At 41.1% G+C, this 23358-nt stretch overlaps 1 protein-coding gene across 2 annotated transcripts in view; it reads left to right on the forward strand.

The window, feature by feature from the left end:
- Positions 1–23358, forward strand: part of LRRC20 (leucine rich repeat containing 20) — a 436150-nt gene that overhangs the window by 25508 nt on the left and 387284 nt on the right. For both annotated transcript variants that reach the window (XM_072130515.1, XM_072130514.1), the window contains exon 2: positions 4228–4343. In XM_072130515.1, coding sequence (XP_071986616.1) covers positions 4268–4343 — 76 coding nt within the window. In that variant the 5' untranslated portion in view covers positions 4228–4267. The remainder of the gene's footprint in view (positions 1–4227; positions 4344–23358) is intronic.

Below are 23358 nucleotides of genomic sequence, written 5' to 3' on the forward strand. Positions count from 1 at the left end.
ACTGGCTCTTGCTATAGTACTTTATGCATTTAATTTTTCTGGAGGGCCACCGACCCGGTCCTCTGTTTTAAACAATTTTTGGGACTGCCACATACAGGCACTCAATCTATTCCATTTTTCTGGAGGGCCACCTACCTGCTCCTCTGGTTTGAAAACTTTTTGGGACTGCCACATACAGGCACTCAATCTATTCAATTTTTCTGGAGGGCCACCTACCTGCTCCTCTGGTTTGAAAACTTTTTGGGACTGCCACATACAGGCACTCAATCTATTCAATTTTTCTGGAGGGCCACCTACCTGCTCCTCTGGTTTGAAAACTTTTTGAGACTGCCACATACAGGCACTCAATCTATTCTATTTTTCTGGAGGGCCACCTACCTGCTCCTCTGGTTTGAAAAATTTTTGGGACTGCCACATACAGGCACTATCCAAATTAAATTGTCTCCATAGCAGCCTCCACACGTTGTCTCCATTGCTACCTCCAAAAGTCGTCCATATAGCTGCCTCCATACATCGTCCCTTTATCAAACGAGGTGTGTCAGGCAGAAATTTGGGTTGTTTTCATGGATTCCACATCAAAGTTGTTAACTTTGTCGCCACCCAGCTGTGTTATCCACAAAATATACTAATAAACTTTTATCATTTACCAATATTATTTCAGCGCTTCTTGCGCATCTGTTTACATTCCCCTCACCCGCCATATCCTAAACTTATAAGAACGCTACTACACTTGATCTTATACAAAAGGTTCTTAGAAGTGCTGTTTGGGGAGTAGCCTAGAGACAGGGGCTTTGATTGGCGAAAGCTCGCATGGCAGCGGAGCGCCAACTCCATGCCAAGATCCAACTAACATAGTTTTAACTGCAGAACCTTTAATCTACTACTAGTTCACTGCCTCCATACATGGTCCCCTTATCAAACGAGCTGTGTCAGGCAGAATTTTGGGTTGTTTTCATGGCTTCCTCATCAAACTTGTTAACTTTGTCGCCACCCTGCTGTGTAATCCACAAAATATACTGGCAAACTTTTATCATGTACCGATATTATTTGAGCGCTTCTTGCTCACCTCCTTTGGTTCCTCTCTGCCACCCATTGGTTTGAAGCCTGAGTCCATTTAGGGTATGTCGCCATGCCACTCTCTAGCCTGCTGCCGCTGCCTCTGCATGCCGTCCCCTATAGTGTCAGGGTCAATTATTGCATGTTTTAGATGCTATCTAGCTTCATTCTGTCACTCTGTCATGGCCATGCTGTTGCCCATAATTTTGGCATAATGGTGCGATTAAGCAGCCTCAGAGGCATCCATGCATGCTGCCCCTGCTGTTTCCTGTCCATTTCCGTGGTGTTTCCATCCTTTTCTGAGGTTCCCAGGTGTTTGGCCAAGCTTCCCTGTGCAGAGCCTTGGTCCCCTTGAAAAATGCTCGAGTCTCCCATTGACTTCAATGGGGTTCGTTATTCGAGACGAGCACTCGAGCATCGGGAAAAGTTCGTCTCGAATAACGAGTACCCGAGCATTTTAGTGCTCGCTCATCTCTACTCATAACCTCTCGCAGTTTACTACAAATGACAAGTAACTAGGAGTAAACATATGCAGTTAGTCTTTTCCTTATACCCCAAAAACACTATGGGGGTAATTTACTAAGGGCCCGATTCGCGTTTTCCCGACGTGTTACCCGAATATTTCCGGTTTGCGCCGATTTCCCCTGAATTGCCCCGGGATTTTGGCGCACACGATCGGATTGTGGCGCATCGGCGCCGGCATGCACGCGACGGAAAACCCGAAGGATTCGGAAAAACCGCCGCATTTAAAAAAAAAAAAATCTGTCACTCGGCCCGGCTCGGTGAACTCCAGTGCGTTCCGATGCTTTTCAGCGCAGCAGCGCCACCTGGTGGACGGCGGAGGAACTACCTTAATAAATCCCGTCCGGACCCGAATCCAGCGCAGAGAACACGCCGCTGGATCGCGAATGGGCCGGGTAAGTAAATCTGCCCTTATATTTCCAGTCGGACAACAGTCCCAGGTCCGCTGAGAGTTTTCTGTGCAACAATGACTGAAAAGGGTTTCTTCTTATTTTAATTGGACATCGGTTTTATCTGTGATTATATCTATGCTTTGTGACTGATACTCCTTCAAACTATATTCTTACTGCTGTATGAGACCACAAGTATATAGCAGGAGTGTTTGTTATGTTTGACTAGTGTATAGCAGACTGTGTCTGTGAGACCCTGCACCTCTGATAATGTGACTACACCTATGGGACCCTGCACCTCTGATAATGTGACTGCATCTATGAGACCCCGTACCTCTGATAACATAGCTCCCAACCGTCCCGGATTGGCCGGGACAGTCACTTTTTTATTTTTTTACCTCTGCCCCGCATCACGGTCAGCTGGGAGATTGTCACGGATATACCTTCCAGGTCCCGCACTGGCTGGGGTTGTACCGGCTCTGTGTCCCGCATGGTATATACTTTCAAAGCCAGAACGCCTAGTACTGAATGGCTTCTACAGACATCGGGCAGGGAATTATTTTGAGAGATGTCGGGTTAGCAGAGAGCAGGGACCACGCCATCAAATTTAGATACCATCTGTCCATATATGGGTCTCCACATCTCCTAGGGATTCCCCAGACACAAGGTTCAATTACATACATTTTTGCCCAGCCTGGGATTGGAACCCCAGACCCTCTGCCATAGAGACACAGAACCTTTATCCACTAAGCTACAAGCTCAGTGATTACCTATCAGGGGATTTTTGGTAACTTAGAGCTGTTACCTGTTACTGTTACACTGTGACACAGACTTAATGAACTGATATGTAGAGAGGGATATTCTCAGAGATTATTATTGTAACTATTAAGACCATTACGATTATAAATTTTATTATTTGTATTATTTTGTAGACAATTATTAATAATAGTAAAAATAATAACCGTCTCCATAATAATAATAATAATGATAATTGTCTGAATAATTATAATAATAATCTTTGAGAAGATCTCTCTCTATATATCAGTGCATTAAGTCTGTGTCAGTGTAACAGTAGCAGTTACCAGCTCTTAGTTACCAAAAATCATCTAATTGTTATCTGCTGAGCCTGTTGCCCAGTGGATAAAGGCTCTGTGTGTTTATGGCACATGGACTGTGCAGGTTCTAGGTTTAAATCCCAACCTGGCTAAAACATTTTTTATTATTATTATTGAGAAGATGATTTTTATTTTAATACGGTAAAAATTTGGAGCTTGGCCATTGAGTGATTGGGGGTGTGGCTTAGGGGGATTGCCACGTCATGCTACGCATACCACTATTTTGTCCATCTTTCCCTTCCAGAAATGTTGGGAGGTATGTGATTATGTGACTACAGCTATGGGACCCTGCACCTCAGATAATGTGACTACAGCTATGGGACCCTACACCTCTGATAATGTGACTACAGCTATGGGACCCTACACCTCTGATAATGTGACTACAGCTATGGGACCCTACACCTCTGATAATGTGGCTACAGCTTTGAGACACTGCACCTCTGATAATGTGACTATGGCTGCTACAGGGCCCATGAGGTTCAGGGGCCCGGGGATGCACGTCCCTGCAGTGCTTTGTCATGGTCCGTGGATGCACTGCCAGGTGCCTGCCGGATCGTGCCCCCGGGCCCTTCCCGGCTACCACCCACATCTCTCTTGGCCCACCCACCTCTCTCCTGGATCACCCTTTTTTAAGGGGAGGGGGGGCCCCATGCAGAAATCTGCTATGGGGCCCAGCCTCTCCTAGTTATGCCCCTGTATGAGACCCTGCACCTCTGATATGTGACTAAAGGTATGAGACCCTGCACCTCATCTAAGTAAAGCTCATTTGCAGGTTATTCATGTCTGCACTGCACAAATGTGATGGTACATGGTATTAAGGTAGTCCTGCAAGTTCTTGCATCTGTAGCTAAAAACAAGTCAGTTACGTGGTACAGAATCAAAAGCGAAGGCATGAAAATAATGTTTCAGTTTTTTTTTTTTCATTTTTTTAACTTGTTATACAATACACTAAAAACCTTAATTAAAATGTATAATTTTTTGGCACTGCCCTCCTCTAAAAGTCATAATTTTTTTTTAAGTTTTTAATTGAGTGGAGTTAAGTAAGGGCTTTTTGTAGGACAAGCATGTCTAAAATTGTAAACTGGTGATCTTGAATTTTGAAATGGCATTTTATACTACAAAATATATAAACATTATTTTTTTAGGTAATCTCTAGAGGAACAGCTGAGACTAAAAGAAAAAAGGATGGCAGCAGCAGCTGACGCAGCAAAAGTGGCAAAAAGGGTCAGTGATGTGGTGGCTGAAGGAGGACATCATCTAGGTAAGCTGAGCATTTTATTCTGGGGTTGGGTATGCATTATATATTGTACATACATAATAACTGGCAAATAATACTATATGCTCTCCTTATTCTATTCTGAGATGTTATACATGGAACCGAAAAGGTGACATTTTTCTGCAGGTCTTCCATTGAGGTGAGCAGGACCCTCGCACTAAGTTGTTCCATATATCCGTTTCTACTCTGTGTAATGTTTTTGTTTTTTGTTTTTTTTTTAAATTAATATTGTATTTGTCCCCTATGAGTGATAAAGTGCTACAGAATATGATTGCGCTATATAAATACAGATTATTATATAAATAAATATTATCAAATAATTATATTATCAAATATACTCGGCCTCAAAAAGGTTTCAACTATTGCTTCCAAAAAATGAATGTCATCCAGCACTGTGTAAAGTTCTTCTATTCTTTTAGAAAAAATAAACTTCTTTTTCATACAAATAAGTGAATTGTATCTGAAGCGTTTCGAGCCCTCACATGACTCTTGATTGTATCTAAACATGGCTACGACTAAGAGCCTTGTGAGTGCTCGGCATAAACATAGATGCATGAGATTGTTTACATGTGACACAGAAAAGTCTAACTGTATCATTTAATTGCAGTTTGGCAATTGACCACTAGATGTCATTGTAGGATTCAAAAATAATGCAACTTATACCATACCATGCAATTTAAATCTATTTGTTTTACTTTACTATGTAAATTTTAGCTTCACATTTGCTGTATTTTACTCTTAAAATGTATACTCAAAATTTGCAAAATTTTATTGTCTATGAACTCGCTATGGCTAGTTGTTACCCTTTTGTTAACCCCTAACGAAAAGGCTCGGAAAAGCTTTAATAACCCTGCATTTTCAGCAAGTTTTTTTTACATAAAGGTTAAAGGGCGATAACTTCATTTTATACATTTTTTCCTGATGTCTTAAAGAAAATCTACAATCACAATTAAGCATGAAAAAAAGAGGAACTTACACAGAGATCTGTGCCTGTGGTAATTGTCTTATATTTGATATACATAAACTCCTTCCACCTAAAATCAGCTTTTAAAATTATGCTTATAAGCCACAAGGGCTCTAACGGTGTTACCATTATATTGCCCCCCTAGAGCCCTTCTGACTCATTAGCATCATTTTAAAAGTTGATTTTAGAAGGAAGGAGGCTATAGCTAACAAATAGTTTAATATCGTCACAGGGCCTAGATCTATGGGTAAGTGTCTCTTTTTTACCATGCTTAATTTTGATGGCAGACCTCCGTTTAAATCTTTTTGAGGATAAAGTTAAACGTTTAATTTTCAGGTCAACTCAAAATGTAACATTAGAAATTTCCTATTGTGTGACAGTATAGAAGGGCATTTCTATATACTTATACACATTTTATGTGTGTGTTTTTCTTTTCCTTAATATGTCCCACCTACAAGTTTTCCACTGTGACTGGGGCATCTATAAGAGAAGATGTATCACTCAGAGCTCTACTGGGTCCGATAAGTCTTTCAGGCACCGTATCCTCCTCTGTCCACTGCATAGTGCTATGTAGTGAGGAATGAAGGCATAAGCCACTTCTTCCCTCTCCCATGGGTCTCTCCCTGTCTTTTACAGCTGGATACCAGGTCCTGCTCCCTCTTCCTTCTTCTCTAATTCAGTTGTTCTCAGCTGCAGTTTTCTTCAGCTTGTTGTCTGCATAGCTGCTGGCCAGTAACTGGGAAATGCTCCTAACTAAAGTCTGAAGGGAGCATAACACATAACACTTATTATGCTAATAAGGGTCCTCTTTCAGGCACTAATTGGATGCATACTTCAGCATGGTTTCCAAGTTATTTCTCTTCCAGTAGCTGTAAATGATGTGTTCTCTGGCAGAAGGAATGTAGGGTGGATACAGGCCTGATCATAATTGCTGCTAATGCATTCCTGATATGTCTAGTAGTTAGTACATTCTTTATTTTATTATATGGGTTAATTTACATTTAGCAAGTGGCAGAACTTTCTAATTAAACAAATTCTACATGAAGTCAATCTCAACATACACATGTGGCAAATCAATACTCCTTGCCAATATCTGTACAAAGATTTGATGTCCGTGTATCAGTATACACGATGTATTAGACGCAGTAAGAATACCTAAATCTAAATCATGTGACACAGGATATGGTTTTGCTAAAATTTCTATTGTTGCATTAGGACTTCATCAGCGTGTATGTACAAAATGGGCTAGATGGGTCACTAAGTGCAGTTTTGCCTCACAAATGTGCAGGGTGCATCAGATAATTGAATACTAGTGCACAGTCTTAAATTATATGTCGCCCCTTGCACTGCTCAGTAAGTGTGCACCATTTTTTTTGTTCTTAGGTGTACCTTTTAAGCGCGCAACTCAATACTCCGACTCCCTTGGTGCACATTTTTCAGTATTAATGGACACGGTGCTACACAAAACTGGCGCAAACACTTCTTAAATACTTGTGCAAAGTTGGACTGAAAACTGACAAAGCCAGAGTAATAGATCTGGTAATAGTAAATTTTTCTCATTTTGTATGCTACACTTGCATGTAGGATTCAAAATTGACTTCAATTTATAGTATTAAAATATATACAATCATCCATCTTTTCTGCTTTATTTCTTTTTTTTTTTACTTATCACCAGACATAATTCAGATTTCAGCACATATCCAATTTCCTTTTTGTGATGTGACCATGATGTATAAAAAGGACAGAAAGACCTTCTGCCTGTCAAAGGAAAGTCTTAACCCCAGGAAAAAATCAGTATCTTGCAGTCCAGCTAGTGATCAGTAGGTCTACGACAGCTATCACCATTTAGGAAAATTAAGAAACATGCGTTACTGAGTACATTGTCTAAAAATAGTCAATAAAAAAGCTATTATGTTCTTGCTCTTACCTACAGTCAAAAGTCTCATGTTCCCTATCTGATTCATTATAAAACAAATTATGTTGTTTTATTGTCCTCATCTATATTGTCTTAATTGTACGTGTATAACCCCTTTACGACTGCCATACAGCTACAGTATATACGTCCTATTTGCCCATGCCCTGTACAGAAGGGACTTCTATAAACGTCATGAGAGTGGCCAACATAGAGGCTACATCTCCGGAACCCTGGCACCTAGAACAAAGTCTGAGTGACTTTAATAACCCTGCATTTTCAGCAAGTTTTTTTTACATAAAGGTTAAAGGGCGATAACTTCATTTTATACATTTTTTCCTGATGTCTTAAAGAAAATCTACAATCACAATTAAGCATGAAAAAAAGAGGAACTTACACAGAGATCTGTGCCTGTGGTAATTGTCTTATATTTGATATACATAAACTCCTTCCACCTAAAATCAGCTTTTAAAATTATGCTTATAAGCCACAAGGGCTCTAACGGTGTTACCATTATATTGCCCCCCTAGAGCCCTTCTGACTCATTAGCATCATTTTAAAAGTTGATTTTAGAAGGAAGGAGGCTATAGCTAACAAATAGTTTAATATCGTCACAGGGCCTAGATCTATGGGTAAGTGTCTCTTTTTTACCATGCTTAATTTTGATGGCAGACCTCCGTTTAAATCTTTTTGAGGATAAAGTTAAACGTTTAATTTTCAGGTCAACTCAAAATGTAACATTAGAAATTTCCTATTGTGTGACAGTATAGAAGGGCATTTCTATATACTTATACACATTTTATGTGTTGACCTGAAAAATAGTCAATAAAAAAGCTATTATGTTCTTGCTCTTACCTACAGTCAAAAGTCTCATGTTCCCTATCTGATTCATTATAAAACAAATTATGTTGTTTTATTGTCCTCATCTATATTGTCTTAATTGTACGTGTATAACCCCTTTACGACTGCCATACAGCTACAGTATATACGTCCTATTTGCCCATGCCCTGTACAGAAGGGACTTCTATAAACGTCATGAGAGTGGCCAACATAGAGGCTACATCTCCGGAACCCTGGCACCTAGAACAAAGTCTGAGTGACATATTAATCAGGTTGGATTGTCGATGGATGCATTAAGGGGTTTTCAAACAAACACAAGTTAGGCCTTATCCACAGGATCACTGTGCATCACTGTGGCGGTCTCGGTGATGAGACTATGGAGCTGACGGAAATTGCTGAGCACCGCGCTCACCAATTTCCATCATCTCCCTAGAAATGAATGGAGCAGAATGTCATGCGTGGCCGTCTGCTCCAATACCCCTCGTTTTCGTAATCTGTGGGGGTCTCAACACTGAGACCCCTATTGACCAGCAAGTTGGGCCCTTTCCTGTGGATAGGGCCTAACTTGTGTACGTGGGAAAACCCATTTAACAGAACCAGTGATATACACTTTTAAAGTAAAAAAAAGTTAATTTTGATTAAATGTTATTGGGCTATACTGTGATGATATCTTCATCTCCTGTATGGACCCAGTCATCTCAAATTCTACTATTATAAAATAAATAGCACAGGATTCCAGCACTTTCACAGAGGACGCTTGTAGTATTTCAAAGTCTTTATTGTATCGATAAAAAGTCACAGCAAGTGCAGCATATAGACACGAAAAGATCTACGCGTTTCGTCCGGTTAGGACTTAGTCATGACTAATCTTCATTGCCTACATGACTCTCTGGGAAAAAGAGAATGATAACACATTTTCGTCTGTACACTGGTTGGGTGCAATTCACAATGGTAGTGAAAGTGCCCTGCAAGAACCATGGTTTTTTATGGGGTTTTTTGTACGCAAAAGACACAGGACCAATACTTTGGTACAGGTACATGCCAGAAGATCATTGAGACCCAGAATGGGGTTTCCATACTCCTCTATAGATTTCATCCTGTATATTCTCCCAGACCTTCTTTAGTAGTTGCAACACAGTAACTTTCCTACAGGCCTCTATGTTAGACTAGGTTACTCTGCCTCTCATAGACTTCCAAAGATGACCAGTGAGTGATCAGGCTAGTCTAACATGTTTAACCTTCGTGTTGCAGCCTTCGTTCATTCATTTTTCACTTCCCACCTTCAAAAATGTAACGTTTTCATTTTTCTGTGTACGGCTGTGAAGGCTTATTTTTTCTGCATAATATATTGTACTTCTCAGTGAAAGTGTTTATTATTCCATGCCGTGTACTGAGAAGTTGGAAGAAAATTCCAAAAGTGGTAAAATTGTCGAAACAACACATTTTGTGTCACTTTTTTTGTGGGTTCAGTCTTTACGACTTTCACTGTGCTTCAATTGATACAACTTCTTTATTCTTTTGTTTGGTACAATCATGCTGATACCAAATTTTTATTGTGTTATAATACATTTGAAACAGAAATGAAAACATTGTGTAAGAAAAAACATTTGTTTCACCATCTGTTGAGGCTAATAGGTTTTTCATACTTCTGTATACGGATCTGTGTGAGCCATATTTTTTTGCAAGATAAACTGATGTTTTTACTGCTACCGTTTTGAGGACAGAGCGATCTTTTGATCACTTTTTATTAAATTTCTTATGTGATGTACAATGGCATACAAGTCACGTATCGGACAATTGGGTGCAATTTTCGTTATGGGGTTCACCACTGTTTTTCTATTTAGATCTGCCATTTTGGGTGATTTTTATGTTTTTTTAGTTTTGTCAGTGCTAGGGGATGGTGGTGATTTGAATTTTTAGTTTGTGTGTTGTGTTTTTTATTTTACAATTTTTTTTAGCCCCTCTAGGGTTCCTACCATATACTGCAATACTACTGTCTTACAAAGACCCAAAAAAAGTTGGCAATGCTCTTTTAAATGCCGGTGGTGGCTTTGAAGACACCAGTCAAAGGGTTAATATTATGGTATTATAGTATATAAGGATGGAAAAAGATGCAAGTCCATCAAGTCCAACCTTAAAGAATTAAATAAATGTTTTATCCCCATAACCTGTGATATTTTTTCTCTCCAGAAAGTCATCCAGGCCTCTCTTGAACATGTACATAGAGTCCGCCATAACAACCTCCTGCGGCAGAGAGTTCCATAGTCTCACTGCTCTTACAGTAAAGAACCTTTGTCTATGGTGATGGTAAAATCGCCTCTCCTCTAGGCGTAGAGGATGCCCCCTTGTCCTGGTCACAGGCCTAGGTATAAAAAGATCTTTGGAGAGATACTTGTACTGCCGTTCGGGTATTTGTACATTGTAATGAGGTCTCCCCTCAGTCGTTTTTTTTCTAAATTGAATAATCCCAAATTTTGCATTCTTTCAGTGTATTGTAGCCCCCCCCATCTCCATACCTTTACATTTATCTATATTAAACCTCATCAACCATTTCTCTGCCCACTCCTCAAGCTTCCACAAATCCCTCTGTAATGCTAAACTATCAACCTCAGCATTTATTACTTTATACAGCTTAGTATCATCTGCAAATATTAGAACTTGACTGTCTGAACCCACTACAAGGTCATTAATCAAAATATTAAAAAGTGGCCCCAATACTGACCCCTGTGGCACTCCACTGGTAACATCAACCCAATCTGAGAATGTGCCATTAATGACGACCCTCTGTTTTCTATCACTAAGCCAATTACTTACCCAAATATATAGATTTTCCCCTAGTCCCAGCAGTCTCATTTTATATACCAACCTTTTATGCGGCACTGTGTCAAATGCCTTTGAAAAGTCCAGATATACAACATCCACGGCGTCCCCCAGATCCAGTCTGGAACTTACTTCCTTGTAGAAACCAATCAGATTAGTCTGACAGGACCGATCTCTCATAAACCCATGCTAAGGCTGGGTTATAAGGTTATGTACAGTGAGATACTCCAGGATAGCATCTCTAACAAACCCCTCAAATATTTCCTCACCACAGAAGTTACACTCACAGGTCTGTAGTTTACAGGATCAATTTTTGATCCTTTTATGTACCACATTTGCTATGCGCCAATACTGTGGAACAGAACCAGAGAACCTCAGGGAATCTTCAAATATTGCAGGGCACGATGCGAAACCCCTAACACCTCTGCGGAGTACAATAGAAACACCGGAGGCGCTGCCTCTTCCCTGGACCGCCCCACTCACATCCTGCGGCAGTCACTGCCCCTAATTCCGCCCACAATTCCGCCCCCTCATGAATACGCCGGACCGCTTTGAGAGCGGTCCGGCGTTTCTATTGTACTCTGTAGCGGTGTTAGAGGTTTCCAATAACGCTATCATTGTAACACCGTTGCATTTGTTTTAGCACTAGGAGCTGGTTAATTGCTCAATTTCAGGGTGACCGCTCCTCTTTAAGTAGGGGACTGCATGTATATGTTTTCTTGTTTGAGTTAAAAAAAAAAAAAATAATAATTAAAACACTTCTGGATGTTGCCAACAGGTGGCAGCTTGACATTTGACAATATAGTAATATTTGACAATATTGGTAAAAATGTTACTTTTTCAGGAATACCTGAATTTTGGTTAATTTCATGTTAATAAGTGACAAGTATGAGCACAGAGTTTTAATTTTCTGTACACTGCACTGTTCTGCTTGGATGAAAATCTGTATAATGACATTTAATTAAGTGACAACCATTTGTCATCATGCTGTTTTATTAAGTCTTGTGAGTGTGGCTGCCTGTGTGTCTTAGCAGAGCTGTGTGTGGGTGGATGATGTAGCAGGGCTATGAGTGTTGTGTTTCTTAGTAATGGTATTGAAGTAAAGTGGCTTGAACAAGCAATCAGGGGAACAAATGTGTTCTATGTAAAACCGTCCTGGCCTTTATTTTGGTATTATCTGGAGCAGGTGCAAGTGGATGTGCCCAACAGGTGGAGGTCTCCAGCTCTGTGGCCACCAATTGGTTACTATATAAAGAATATATAGAAATAAATGTCCCCTGGCCGCCCCAGGTATATATACGGCACTGGCAGTATAGTAGTATAGTATCTTTTCTTTAAATCTACCATCAAAATGAAGCATGATAAATTAGGGACAATAACTCATAGATCCAGGCACCATGACTGTGGTTATCATCTTACCCTCCCCCCTGCTCCCTCATAACCCACCGGAAGTGCTCACTGCACAAGTGCTGAGAAAGCAGGATGGTGGGTGAGACAGTGTAACAGTCTGTAAAGTAAGAAGGCCATAGATAACAAATATAAAAGATTACCGCAGGCATGGTGGCTGGATCTGTGAGTAAGTGTCTTTGGTTTATCAAGCTGTTATTGATGGTAGATTTCTTTTAAAATGTGACTAATATGGGAAATGCAGCTTTTAAATAATCTTGCTGCAAACTAAAGAAAATTCCATTTCGTAAAAGTATAGTTTAATAAAGTTTCAACATTATAAAATATTTAAAAACATTCAAGCATACATATTTATATAAGTATGTACATTATATAAAAAGATTTTTCTAAAATTGTCTACATTAAATTAATTTTAACAAAGGTAATTTGTGCCAAGAACTAATGAAATGTGTTTTGATAAGCCGTATAAACTCTGCATGAATATTTTTCCTGCATGAACACATACGGCTTAGGAAAAAGTACCGCTACATAAAATTATGCCATCCTTTTATCTTATATATGGTACCTATTTTCCCCTGTGTATTGAAATGTTAAAGAAAAACCCTAAATCATTTGCCAACCAATATATGTGGGTGATTCCAGGTACACAATTTCAAATCCCCCTGTTGATGGCAGACCAATAGCACAAAATTATTTTAGGGAACCTTTCCGCTGTAATTGGAACTTGATTTCTTCCCCAGGCACTACCCATAGTCAAGAGAGGAGATGTTTTTTTTAAAGAAAGTGGCCATATTATTTCAATCTCTGGGCAACCCCTTTTTCTTCAATTTCCCAAGTGGATTTTTATTTAATTCTGGATCTCCCCTTTAAAATGTATTTGATGGCACTCAATAAAAATGGCAGAGAACTATATGGAATTCTAGCTAAAGTTGTGCATATACTTTGGATATGTCATCTCTGTATGTACCTGGATTTTCTACAAATGCCTTCCATTAGTTTTGTCAGGTCATTGGGGCTTTGCTGCAATATTAAGCACCATTACTATTCTATGGTACGGTGCTTGGTCTGTAATTATAAGATCTCTTTTAATAGTTGATGGGTGGGGATGCTGGGCTTCGGACTCCCAAAAATGTGATATAGTTGACCTACACCACAGATCAGCTCATAAATATCTATGTCATGAAAACCTTTTCAAATGGCATAGAAAAAAAATTATTTAATTATTACATCTATGTTTTGCTGGTTCACCAAGGTTAATGCCAAGTGAGATTAGGGTGAATTAGTTAAAATGAAGGGAAGAAGGAATACAAGCATCTTCTCTGCTTTCCTTACAGGAACCTGACATTTACACACATGGGCACATTTACTAAGGGTCCGTCGGACGCATTTCCATCCGGTTTCCAGAATATCAGATTTGCCCTGAATTGCACAGGGGTTTTTGGCGCTCGCGATTGGATTTTGGCGCATTGGCACCGGCTTTCATGCGACACAAATCGTGGTCGTCGGTCAACTCGACTGCTTCGGACAAACCGCAGAATTTAACTTTAAAAATTGTGTCAGTTACATGCATCGGGAAGAAGATAGTGAACTCTGGTGGACCTGAGGGGGGGGGGGGGGGGAAGACACATGCAGGAAATTGGACGCAGGATCTTAATGAATCGCGGTCCTTCCGAATCCTCGTCGGACAACGCACCTTGGGGATCGCGACGTGACAGTTAAGTAAATGTGCCCCACAGTATAGTAAATAATCCAAAAATGAAAATCCAACTGAATTACACAAAGGAAAAAAAGAGGTACACTTCAGTTGGCGCAGACAGGTAATCCTGACTGGAAAAAGTTTGTCTTTTGGAACCAGTTTTGTTAAATAATAAATAGTACATTATCACTAAAAACAAAAGTTGGGAGATCACAATTTCTTAAGGTTGGTCATGGTACCATCACTAATCGGTGAAACAATTACAAATGAGAAGCTAGGAAGAATTGACATGTTTTATGTCACATATGGTTTATTGGCTCATAATATTCAGTTTGACTTTTAATCCATACAAGACATTGCCGTTTTTAGACACAGTGGGGCCCTAATAATAATAATAATTCCTTTATATAGCGCACACAGAGTTTGCCAGATCAGTTCCTGTCCCCTTGAGGCTCACAATCTAATCAACCTACCAGTATGTTTTGGAGTGTGGGAGGAAACTGGAGGACCTGGAGCCACCGTGCTGCCCTATGTGCAAAATAAACCCCAAAATAAAACAATTTTATGAACAGTCACATTCAATAATATGAAAGATTATATAGATTTATAAATGCACAATTATAAAGTAGATAGATATGAGAGAGAGGAGAAAAATAGTCAAAAATCTAGCTAGATGGATAGATAGGAAATAGACAAATAATAGGAGATAGATGTGCAGGAAGCAGGGGCACACGCAGGGTTAAAGTCCAAAAATCAAGTGTTTATTCACACTTCTTTGTCAAAACACAAATTCAGCCTTGGCTTAGGCACTGCCTAATACAATAACAGCACCTAACTATACATGTACCAGGCTGCCTGGCACACGCTCTTGGCCACAGAATATCAGGAGGCATTCAGTTACCTTTGCTGTGTGAACACGGTCCAGCCTTCAGCTCTCCAGGTAGTGCCTAACCTACTGCTTCTGGCCTGCAGATTAAATCAGGCTCTAACGAGGTCTGTAACCCGCACCTGTGGGCTGTACAGAAACCCAGGACCAAAGCCCGGATGGAGTAGGAGTCCCACTACCAGCCTACCCCTACTCAAAATAAGCAGGCCCAGTACGGACATAACAAAGGTGTCTATGCTAGCTAGGCCAACATAGACCAAACAGACTTCTCCTGCTTACCGCATGTCTGCATTAACCCTTGGGTTACTGCAGACAAACCCACGACTTTTACCATGTGCTTTTTATCTGTCTGTAGGGCAGATAGCGGTTTTCCCACACGACACCTCTCGCTTTCTCACAATATATAGACAAAAAGATAAGAATCTGCACCCGTGCAGTCAACTAAGGGATATTAAAGGAGCGATACATCCTCTGCCCACAAAAGTCCACATGCAGAGGCCCTTGGGCAAATGGCAGAAGCTAACTAAAATCCACAAGCAGATGCTGAATGGCAGTTGCCAGATTACGATAGCCATTATCATCATCATACCGGTTATGAGCTATATCATACTAATAAAACATATATTGTTTAAGAATGGACTGACTAAAATACATAAAAATTCATGAATAATATTAATATAAACAATAATAAAAAAGAGGTTTGATCAATTGATTTATCAGATTCTTTAAATGGTCTCATTGATCTCATTGAGACCATATGGACTTAAACAGGTATTACCACGAAGACAGGTTTCTTAAATGTACTTAGGATAACAAATTAACACATTGCTTAATTCAATGTTATTACTAAAAATAGAGGTTTCCACAGATATAATCCCAACCTGTCTCTATCATTCCCGGTGTAGATAATTTAATTTGCCCCTGTTTTCCGACCCTGTATCTTCTGACTGTAGGGTCGGCAGCCATCTTGCCTGGCACGGTGGAGAGCTGAGATGTTTTCTCCCTCTGCTCTCAGTGATACACACGGACTTCCTTCCGGCAAACAGCAGTGGAAGGAGAGCTACAAACTACAGGCAGATAAGTTCTTTATCTGGGTGGGGGGTGCACATCAGATCTAAAGGTGTGATAGAGCAGAGATGTAGCAGAGCTGACTGTGTCATTGTGTGTAATGTGCAAATCATAAATCTCATCATCACATCTCTGATCTGTCTCATCTGTTTTTATGTGGCCAATACTAGTGAATGTTCAGAAGGCAAATGAAAGTGTATATAAACCTGTACCTGAAAATCTAACCACATTGTCAGCACGCAGCATCTCATAGCACTAGATGAATCACTCTGGGATTTTACACTGACTACCACTAAGTTATAGGAGCTAAAACAGCAATAAAACAACTAAAATGATAATACGGGGTTAAAAATAATCTTTATTGTGTAAACATCACTAGGGGATTGAGATTTGAGAATTTTCTCATGGGCAAACCCCTTTTTTTATATTTTGTCTATGTCCATTCATTCATTTATTTAATGCGTGTGTGGTTCTCTCCACTTCATGAAATGAACAAGCACAATCGTATAAAGAATATAATTAGCCTGACATGTTATAGTTAATCAAAAACATTTCCTTTGATGCATTCATTTTAAAACTGGTTGTATTATGTCTAATTTCAGGACAACAGAGGTACTGTTTTGATGCTACTATTGTTGTGCGTATTGAATATCTTATGTTGTTTTATTTGGCTGGGAACGGGATTATTCTTTAAAAGAAACCTGCTATCCGGAATACACTGACTCAGGTAATTCTGATGGTAAATTCCTTTCTCTGGTTAAGCTGTATGTTGTTTTTATCTCATTTTTATCTGAGAAAATAAAAACTTTTTTGTTTATGTAAATTAACTTCAGGGGCTGCTGGGACCTGGAGTTGCCTGGCTGAGTGCCTGGGAGCTAAGGCTATGCCGTGTCCCAGTAGCCTTTGAAGTCTTTCCCGCTGGTGCTACCCTCACCGCTCACAGCCCATCAGCCCGTGTCCTTAATTACCGACTCTTCTCTGGAGTTCTGCACGTGCTCCAGAGGAGAATGCGTAGAGCCAGCAAAAGCCTGAAGTTATCACTCCTGCATGGGCTGGGGCTGAGGAGCGAAAAGCTCTGCGGGGGCATGCAGGGAGATGAGACTTGAGAGGCTACATGGATGTGGAGAAGCCTTAGCTCCTGGTGCTCGCCCTTGCTACTCCACTCCCCAGTAGCCTCTGAAGTTAATTTACATAATTTTTATTTAGTTGGTTAGCGGGGGACAAAGATTTAAGTGTAGAACAGGGAAAAAAATCTACATCAGGAATACCTAAGCTAGTGTATTCCTAATGGTAGGTTTAAATGTATAATTGTGTATAATTTCGGACTATAAGACGCACTGGACCATAAGACGCACCTAGGTTTTAGAGGTGGAAAAATAAGAAAACATTTTTTCCCCCCAAATAGTGTGCTAAAATATTTAATAAAGTAACAGTAAAGTAACGGCGCTGTATGGGGCGGTGCAGCCATGTTTCACTTTGGAGAGGGGTAGGGGGCGAGCAGCCCTCCCTCCCTCCCTCCCTCCCGGGGATCAACGTGTGCCAGCCCTGCTATGGTACGGCGGGCACACGTCCATGTGAGTGTAGCATAAGGGATACTTTTATTAGGGGCCATTGTGTGACATTTGGTGAAGTTTTAATAGTGTACTGTGTTCGGGGAGAATTAATGGGGACACTTTATTAGGGGACATTTTATGGGACACTGTTACCTGATGCTGAAGGATGACTCCCGTGCCAACACTACAAGTGTTCTATCAAATACAGCCCTATACAGAACACACTGATTGGCTAGGGCTTGGCTAGCGGGAAGCTCAGCCAGTGTTGGTGGCAGAATTAGTGATGGGAATTATAGAATTATGTAGACACGTAGTCAGGGGGTCTCAAGAGTTACCAGGGCTGTATAGGTATGAGTATATGTGACAATGGTCACAAGAGCTTACAATCTATGAGGAGGAGGACGACACAGGTGACAATGCTTGTAAAATGGTCACAAGAGCTTACAATCTACTAGGAGGAAGACACAGGGTGACAATGCTTGCACAATGGCCACAAGAGCTTACAATCTATGAGGAGGAGGAGGAGGGGACACGAGGTGACAATGCTTGTACAATGGTCACAAGAGCTTACAGTCTATGAGGAGGAGAAGGACACAGGAGGTAACATAGACTGTAAGCCCCTGTGACCTTGTACAAGTATTGTTTGGGAATTGTTCAGTTTCACACACCTGTGAGAACAGCACAGCAGGCACAGGAGCAGAGAAGTACTGGTCACATTTCCTGTCCCATCTTTAGTGTTTATTTGATGCTGGGTCTCTGGGAGAAGATAGTGATCTGTCTGGCATCAGTCACAGTGAGAGCTCGGTGCTGAGGGGGCGTGGCTTGTGCTTCCCTTCATCCCTTCATAACCTGGAAGTGGTGTCAGTCAGTGTGCGTTCAATGTGATTACTGAGCTCTGCTGCTCACAGAAACCAGCAGGGGGCAGCTGTGTGTGGAGCCGAGCTCAGAGCAGCGTGCTGCTAGAGCCGAGCTCAGCACTGCCCCTGCGCTTACTGCCATGTGCCGTCCTCCTACATTCGGACTATAAGACGCACCACAGTTTTTTCCCCATCTTCTGGGGAAAAAATGTGCGTCTTATAGTCCAAAAAATACGGTAATTTTTATGCTGTAAACCTCTGTTATGGATTTTTTGTAACAGAAATTACTGTTTATGTAATCACTTAGATTGTCCACACCCACTAAGGGGTGGTTTCACTCATTTATATGTATAATATATAAATATATAAATATATATATATACCGTATATACTCGAGTATAAGCCGACCCGAATATAAGCCGAGGCCCCTAATTTTACCACAAAATACTGGGAAAACCTATTGACTCGAGTATAAGCCGAGGGTGGGAAATGCATTGGTCACAGCCTCCCCAGTGTATATAGCCTGCCAGACCCTGCCCCAGTGTATATAGCCTGCCATACCCTGCCCCAGTGTATATAGCCTGCTGCTGCTGCCGGACAGATTGCACAGAAGATATACAGGGCTTATACTTGAGTATATAAGGTATATATATATATATATGCGTATATGTCTGTGTATGTAAATGTATGTATGTTTCGAATACTTTTGTTTTTAGTGTTTTTAGCGCTCTCCCCACCCCCCACTTCCCTTTTTTTTTTTCTTATCATACACTTCTCTGTGTAGTGAATGAGTAGATTTGTAGTTGCCATCGATCTATGTCCATGACAAGTTAGATGTTATTAAGGTTTGTTCAATTCAGAGTGAAAATGGTCACCTTCACTTGATTTTTTTTTGATTGATGTGATTTGTCTCTGTCAGTGTTTTTAGCCAAAATGGACAGAGCAATATTGGCTTCTTGGGGATGATTTAGTGCGAGGCGCCTGGGTGCATTTAGTTTTTATCATGTGTTTCTCAACACCCATTTCCGTTAGGCTTGTAACATGTAAGCAGTTAGCCTTTTTGTTACAGAATTGTAACATTAGACTATATTGAATTAAATCTCTTCAATATTCCGTATAACTTGTAGGCAAGTTTTACTAAAAAAAAAAAAATAAATTGGGAGGGGGTGAGGAATCTCCCCACAAACAAAAAATAATGGATACAATTTGAATATCTGCTCTATAACCCCTGGGATTGAAAATTGGAATAAATTCCAAATAAGAGCAGCTGACTCTCAAAAGTTTGTTTTATCTTTTTTCAATTACGTGTATACTTGAGTATAAGCTGACCCGAGTATAAACTGAGGTACCTAATTTTACCACATAAAACTGGGAAAACCTATTGATGTGAGTATAAGCCAAGGGTGGGAAATGCATTGGTCACAGCCTCTAGCCAGTATACAGCCTGCAGCCCCTGCCCCCTAGTATATAGCCAGCAGCCCATGCCCCCCAGTACACGGCCAGCCCCTGACCCCCAGTATATAGCCTGCCAGTTCACGCCCCCCGCAGAATTTAGCCAGCCCATCCCCAACCCCCCCCCCCCAGTATTAAGCCAGCCCACCCCCTACCCCGAGCATGCCAAGGCTTAAAAAAAAAAAACACTTTCTGACACTCTCCCGCAGGTCCTCTTCTTGCTTCGGGTATTCTGACTCCGTCTGCAGGTCGTCTCCGGGTTTTCCTGGCTCCTCTTCGGGATCCTCCGGCTTCACTTCGGGTTCCCGCTCGCGGCTGGAACACACAATGACGTCAGGCGAGGCATTGCGAGGGTTCCCGAAGAGGAGCGGGAAAAACCAGTAGAGGACATGGAGGCACATGAAACAAGAAAGGTGGAAAGGAGAGTACAATGTTAATTTTTATTTATAGACTCAAGTATAAGCCGAGTTAGGGTTTTTGAGCACCGTTTCTGTGCTGAAAAGCTTGGCTTTTACTCGAGTATATACAGTATTGATATAAAAATGTATTTTATTATAGTCTTTCCTTTTATTAAATAATTAATAAAAAAAAAAAACTTCTTGAGAGTTGGCTGTTCCTATATGTACTTTTCATGACAAACTATTCAACTCAAGGGTCCGTTCCGGAATTTGTATTTGATAGTCGATTCAGACTATGTGATTTTATTTTATGTAGGCTAAAAAAATATTGCAGAAACAAATGTTTTTGTAGTTTCAGTGGCAGGAATGAAACATACATTTTAAGTATTTTTCCAGTGTGTCTTTTAGTATTTCAGAAAATCTTAGTTGATGTCTATAATCAATGTAAAACGATGTGCTGATTATTCCATAATGAAAATATTGAATGTGTAAACTGAATGGTGGAGGTGTGTGTGCTGCAAGAGGGAATATGTGAAATTACAGAGCAGCAAATCTTCACAAGAAAACAATTATTTAAATTTTATACAGTAGAATCATTAAAACGGTTAAAAAAATCAATTTGATGTGATACTTTTGCTTACCGGCTGTATCGGAAAAGCAATCTTTAGTGTGTTGTTGGAGTATATTGTATTTGAAGGGATTGATGTTTTTCCCCTTTGCTTTCGACTATAGTTGGCATCCCTATGAAGCATTGAATTATGGATTACAATGTTAGATATCGTACTTTCCACTACATCCCACATATACATTCGATAAATACACTACAACCACCATAATAAGGCTCATATTTTTCTTTATTGTAATGCATGACTATGAATGTTTCAGATAAAGATTATTTTTATTGTACATAGAACATCACATAGAATATAAAAATATATATTTTTTTTTACAATGTTAACCCTTGCTGCAAACCGATGTATTAGTACGTTGGCGTGCGGAAAAGGGTGTATGGAGTTATGATCAGTGTTCGCACCGAATGTGGGTTTTAACCCTTAACATGCCACCACCGTCCTCTCACGACACTGTGATCATCACTTCCCTTGAAGTCTAGAGTCTTTATAACATCTGAAGATCTGTTACATTGTGCCAGTGGCAAATTGTAACAGATGATGTGCAAAAATCCCCATATACTGCTATACTGTTGGTTAATGGGTCTGAAAAGTATTTTTTTTTTTTAAATTTGCTGTAGTAATTGAAATAATGGCCTTCATATGATTCCATATGTAGATACTATAGGACTCATGTTATTAGCTCTATTAGCTTTCATCATAAGTGCAAATATAATACATATGTTTAAGATGTGCTCATAACTAATTAGATATTTGGAGGTTACTAAAAAATGTATTGTAGAACCAGCATCAGATTACTGCTAGTACTGAACTAGGCATGTTTGTTCTTTGCTAAGACTGGGCTACTCTTTATACAAGGGATAATAAGGACATATTATTTATTAAAAACTGTTCTCTTTTGGAAAAGTTGGTTAGACAATTATCATAATTATAATTCCAATTCTAAACACCAGGGGCGTCGCTAGGTGAAAAGATCCGGAGCTCGTGCACTGGATCTTTTTGGTGGAGCCCCAGATCTCCCCGGGTCAGCAGGACATCTGCCCCGCTGCCCGGGCATCCTCCCCTCTCTCATCACGATCCATGTCTTCAGGACACCGGTCGTGAAGAGAACAAATGCATTACTTTTCCAAGTAGGAGCTGCATCCTCCTGGAAAATAAGACTCCTAGAGGCTGAAGGACCTGTGATGATGTCATGATCACATGACCTGCTGGGGAATGTAATGCACACAGCAGGTCTGTGAGGTGAGGGGGGAGAAATGATGGAGACTAGGGAAGGGGAAGAACATGGGAGGCTGTGTGGGCACATTACTTACTGTGGGGGGGCACATTACTTACTGGGAGGGGGCTATGTGGGCACATTCATTGAGAGGGGGCTGTGTGGGCACATCACTTACTTGGGGGGGCTGTGTGGGCACATTACTGGGGGTAGCTGTGTGGGCACATTACTCACTGGGGGGGCTATGTGGGCACATTACTGGGGGGGGCTGTGTGGGCACATTACTGGGCGGGGCTGTGTGGGCACATTACTGGGGGGGCTGTGTGGGCACATTACTGGGGGGGCTGTGTGGGCACATTACTGGGGGGGCTGTGTGGGCACATTACTGGGGGGGCTGTGTGGGCACATTACTGGGGGGGCTGTGTGGGCACATTACTGGGGGGGCTGTGTGGGCACATTACTTACTGGGGGGGCTGTGTAGGCACATTACTTACTGGGGGGGCTGTGTAGGCACATTACTTACTGGGGGGGCTGTGTAGGCACATTACTTACTGGGGGGGCTGTGTAGGCACATTACTTACTGGGGGGGCTGTGTAGGCACATTACTTACTGGGGGGGCTGTGTAGGCACATTACTTACGGGGGGGCTGTGTGTGGGCACATTACTTACTGGGGGGGCTGTGTGTGGGCACATTACCTATTGGGGGGGTTGTGTGTGGGCACATTACTGGGGGACTGTATGGGAGACATTACTGGGGGTAGCTGTGGGGGACATTACTAGGGGGGTGCTGTGAAGGGCGCGTTACGGGGGGTAACTATGTGGGGCACATTTATTGGGGTTTGTTCAGACTTTGTACTAGGAGGGGGGCCTCGGTTTGATCTCCTATGTTTTCCAGTGAAACTTATTGATGGGTAACAAGCACCTGGTGTTGTTGAAATGCAAGACAAACATTTGAACGCAGACTTACAGTATTTGGGGGAGATTGTTGGGGGCAGCAGCAGGATAATGTTGTCAGGGAACCAAGATGTAGGGACAATGAGGAACATATGAGACAATGTAGGGACAATGAGGACACGTCACCTGCAGTAGGGATTTCTCCTGCGTTTCTGTAGCTGTTTATACCCTCAGTACAGTTGTTATTAGCAGAACCAAACGTGAGGGGTTATGTACAGGAGGGGGCATTGCTGTAAGATCGCTATATATGCATTGGGGGGCCCGTGCCCCGGATCTTTTACATCCCCAGCAACGCCCCTGCTAGATACTTTGTAAAGTTTCTGTGCTTCCAACCAGTGTGTAGCCTTA

This window comes from Engystomops pustulosus, chromosome 11, assembly GCF_040894005.1.
Source record: "Engystomops pustulosus chromosome 11, aEngPut4.maternal, whole genome shotgun sequence".
NCBI lineage: Eukaryota > Metazoa > Chordata > Amphibia > Anura > Leptodactylidae > Engystomops > Engystomops pustulosus.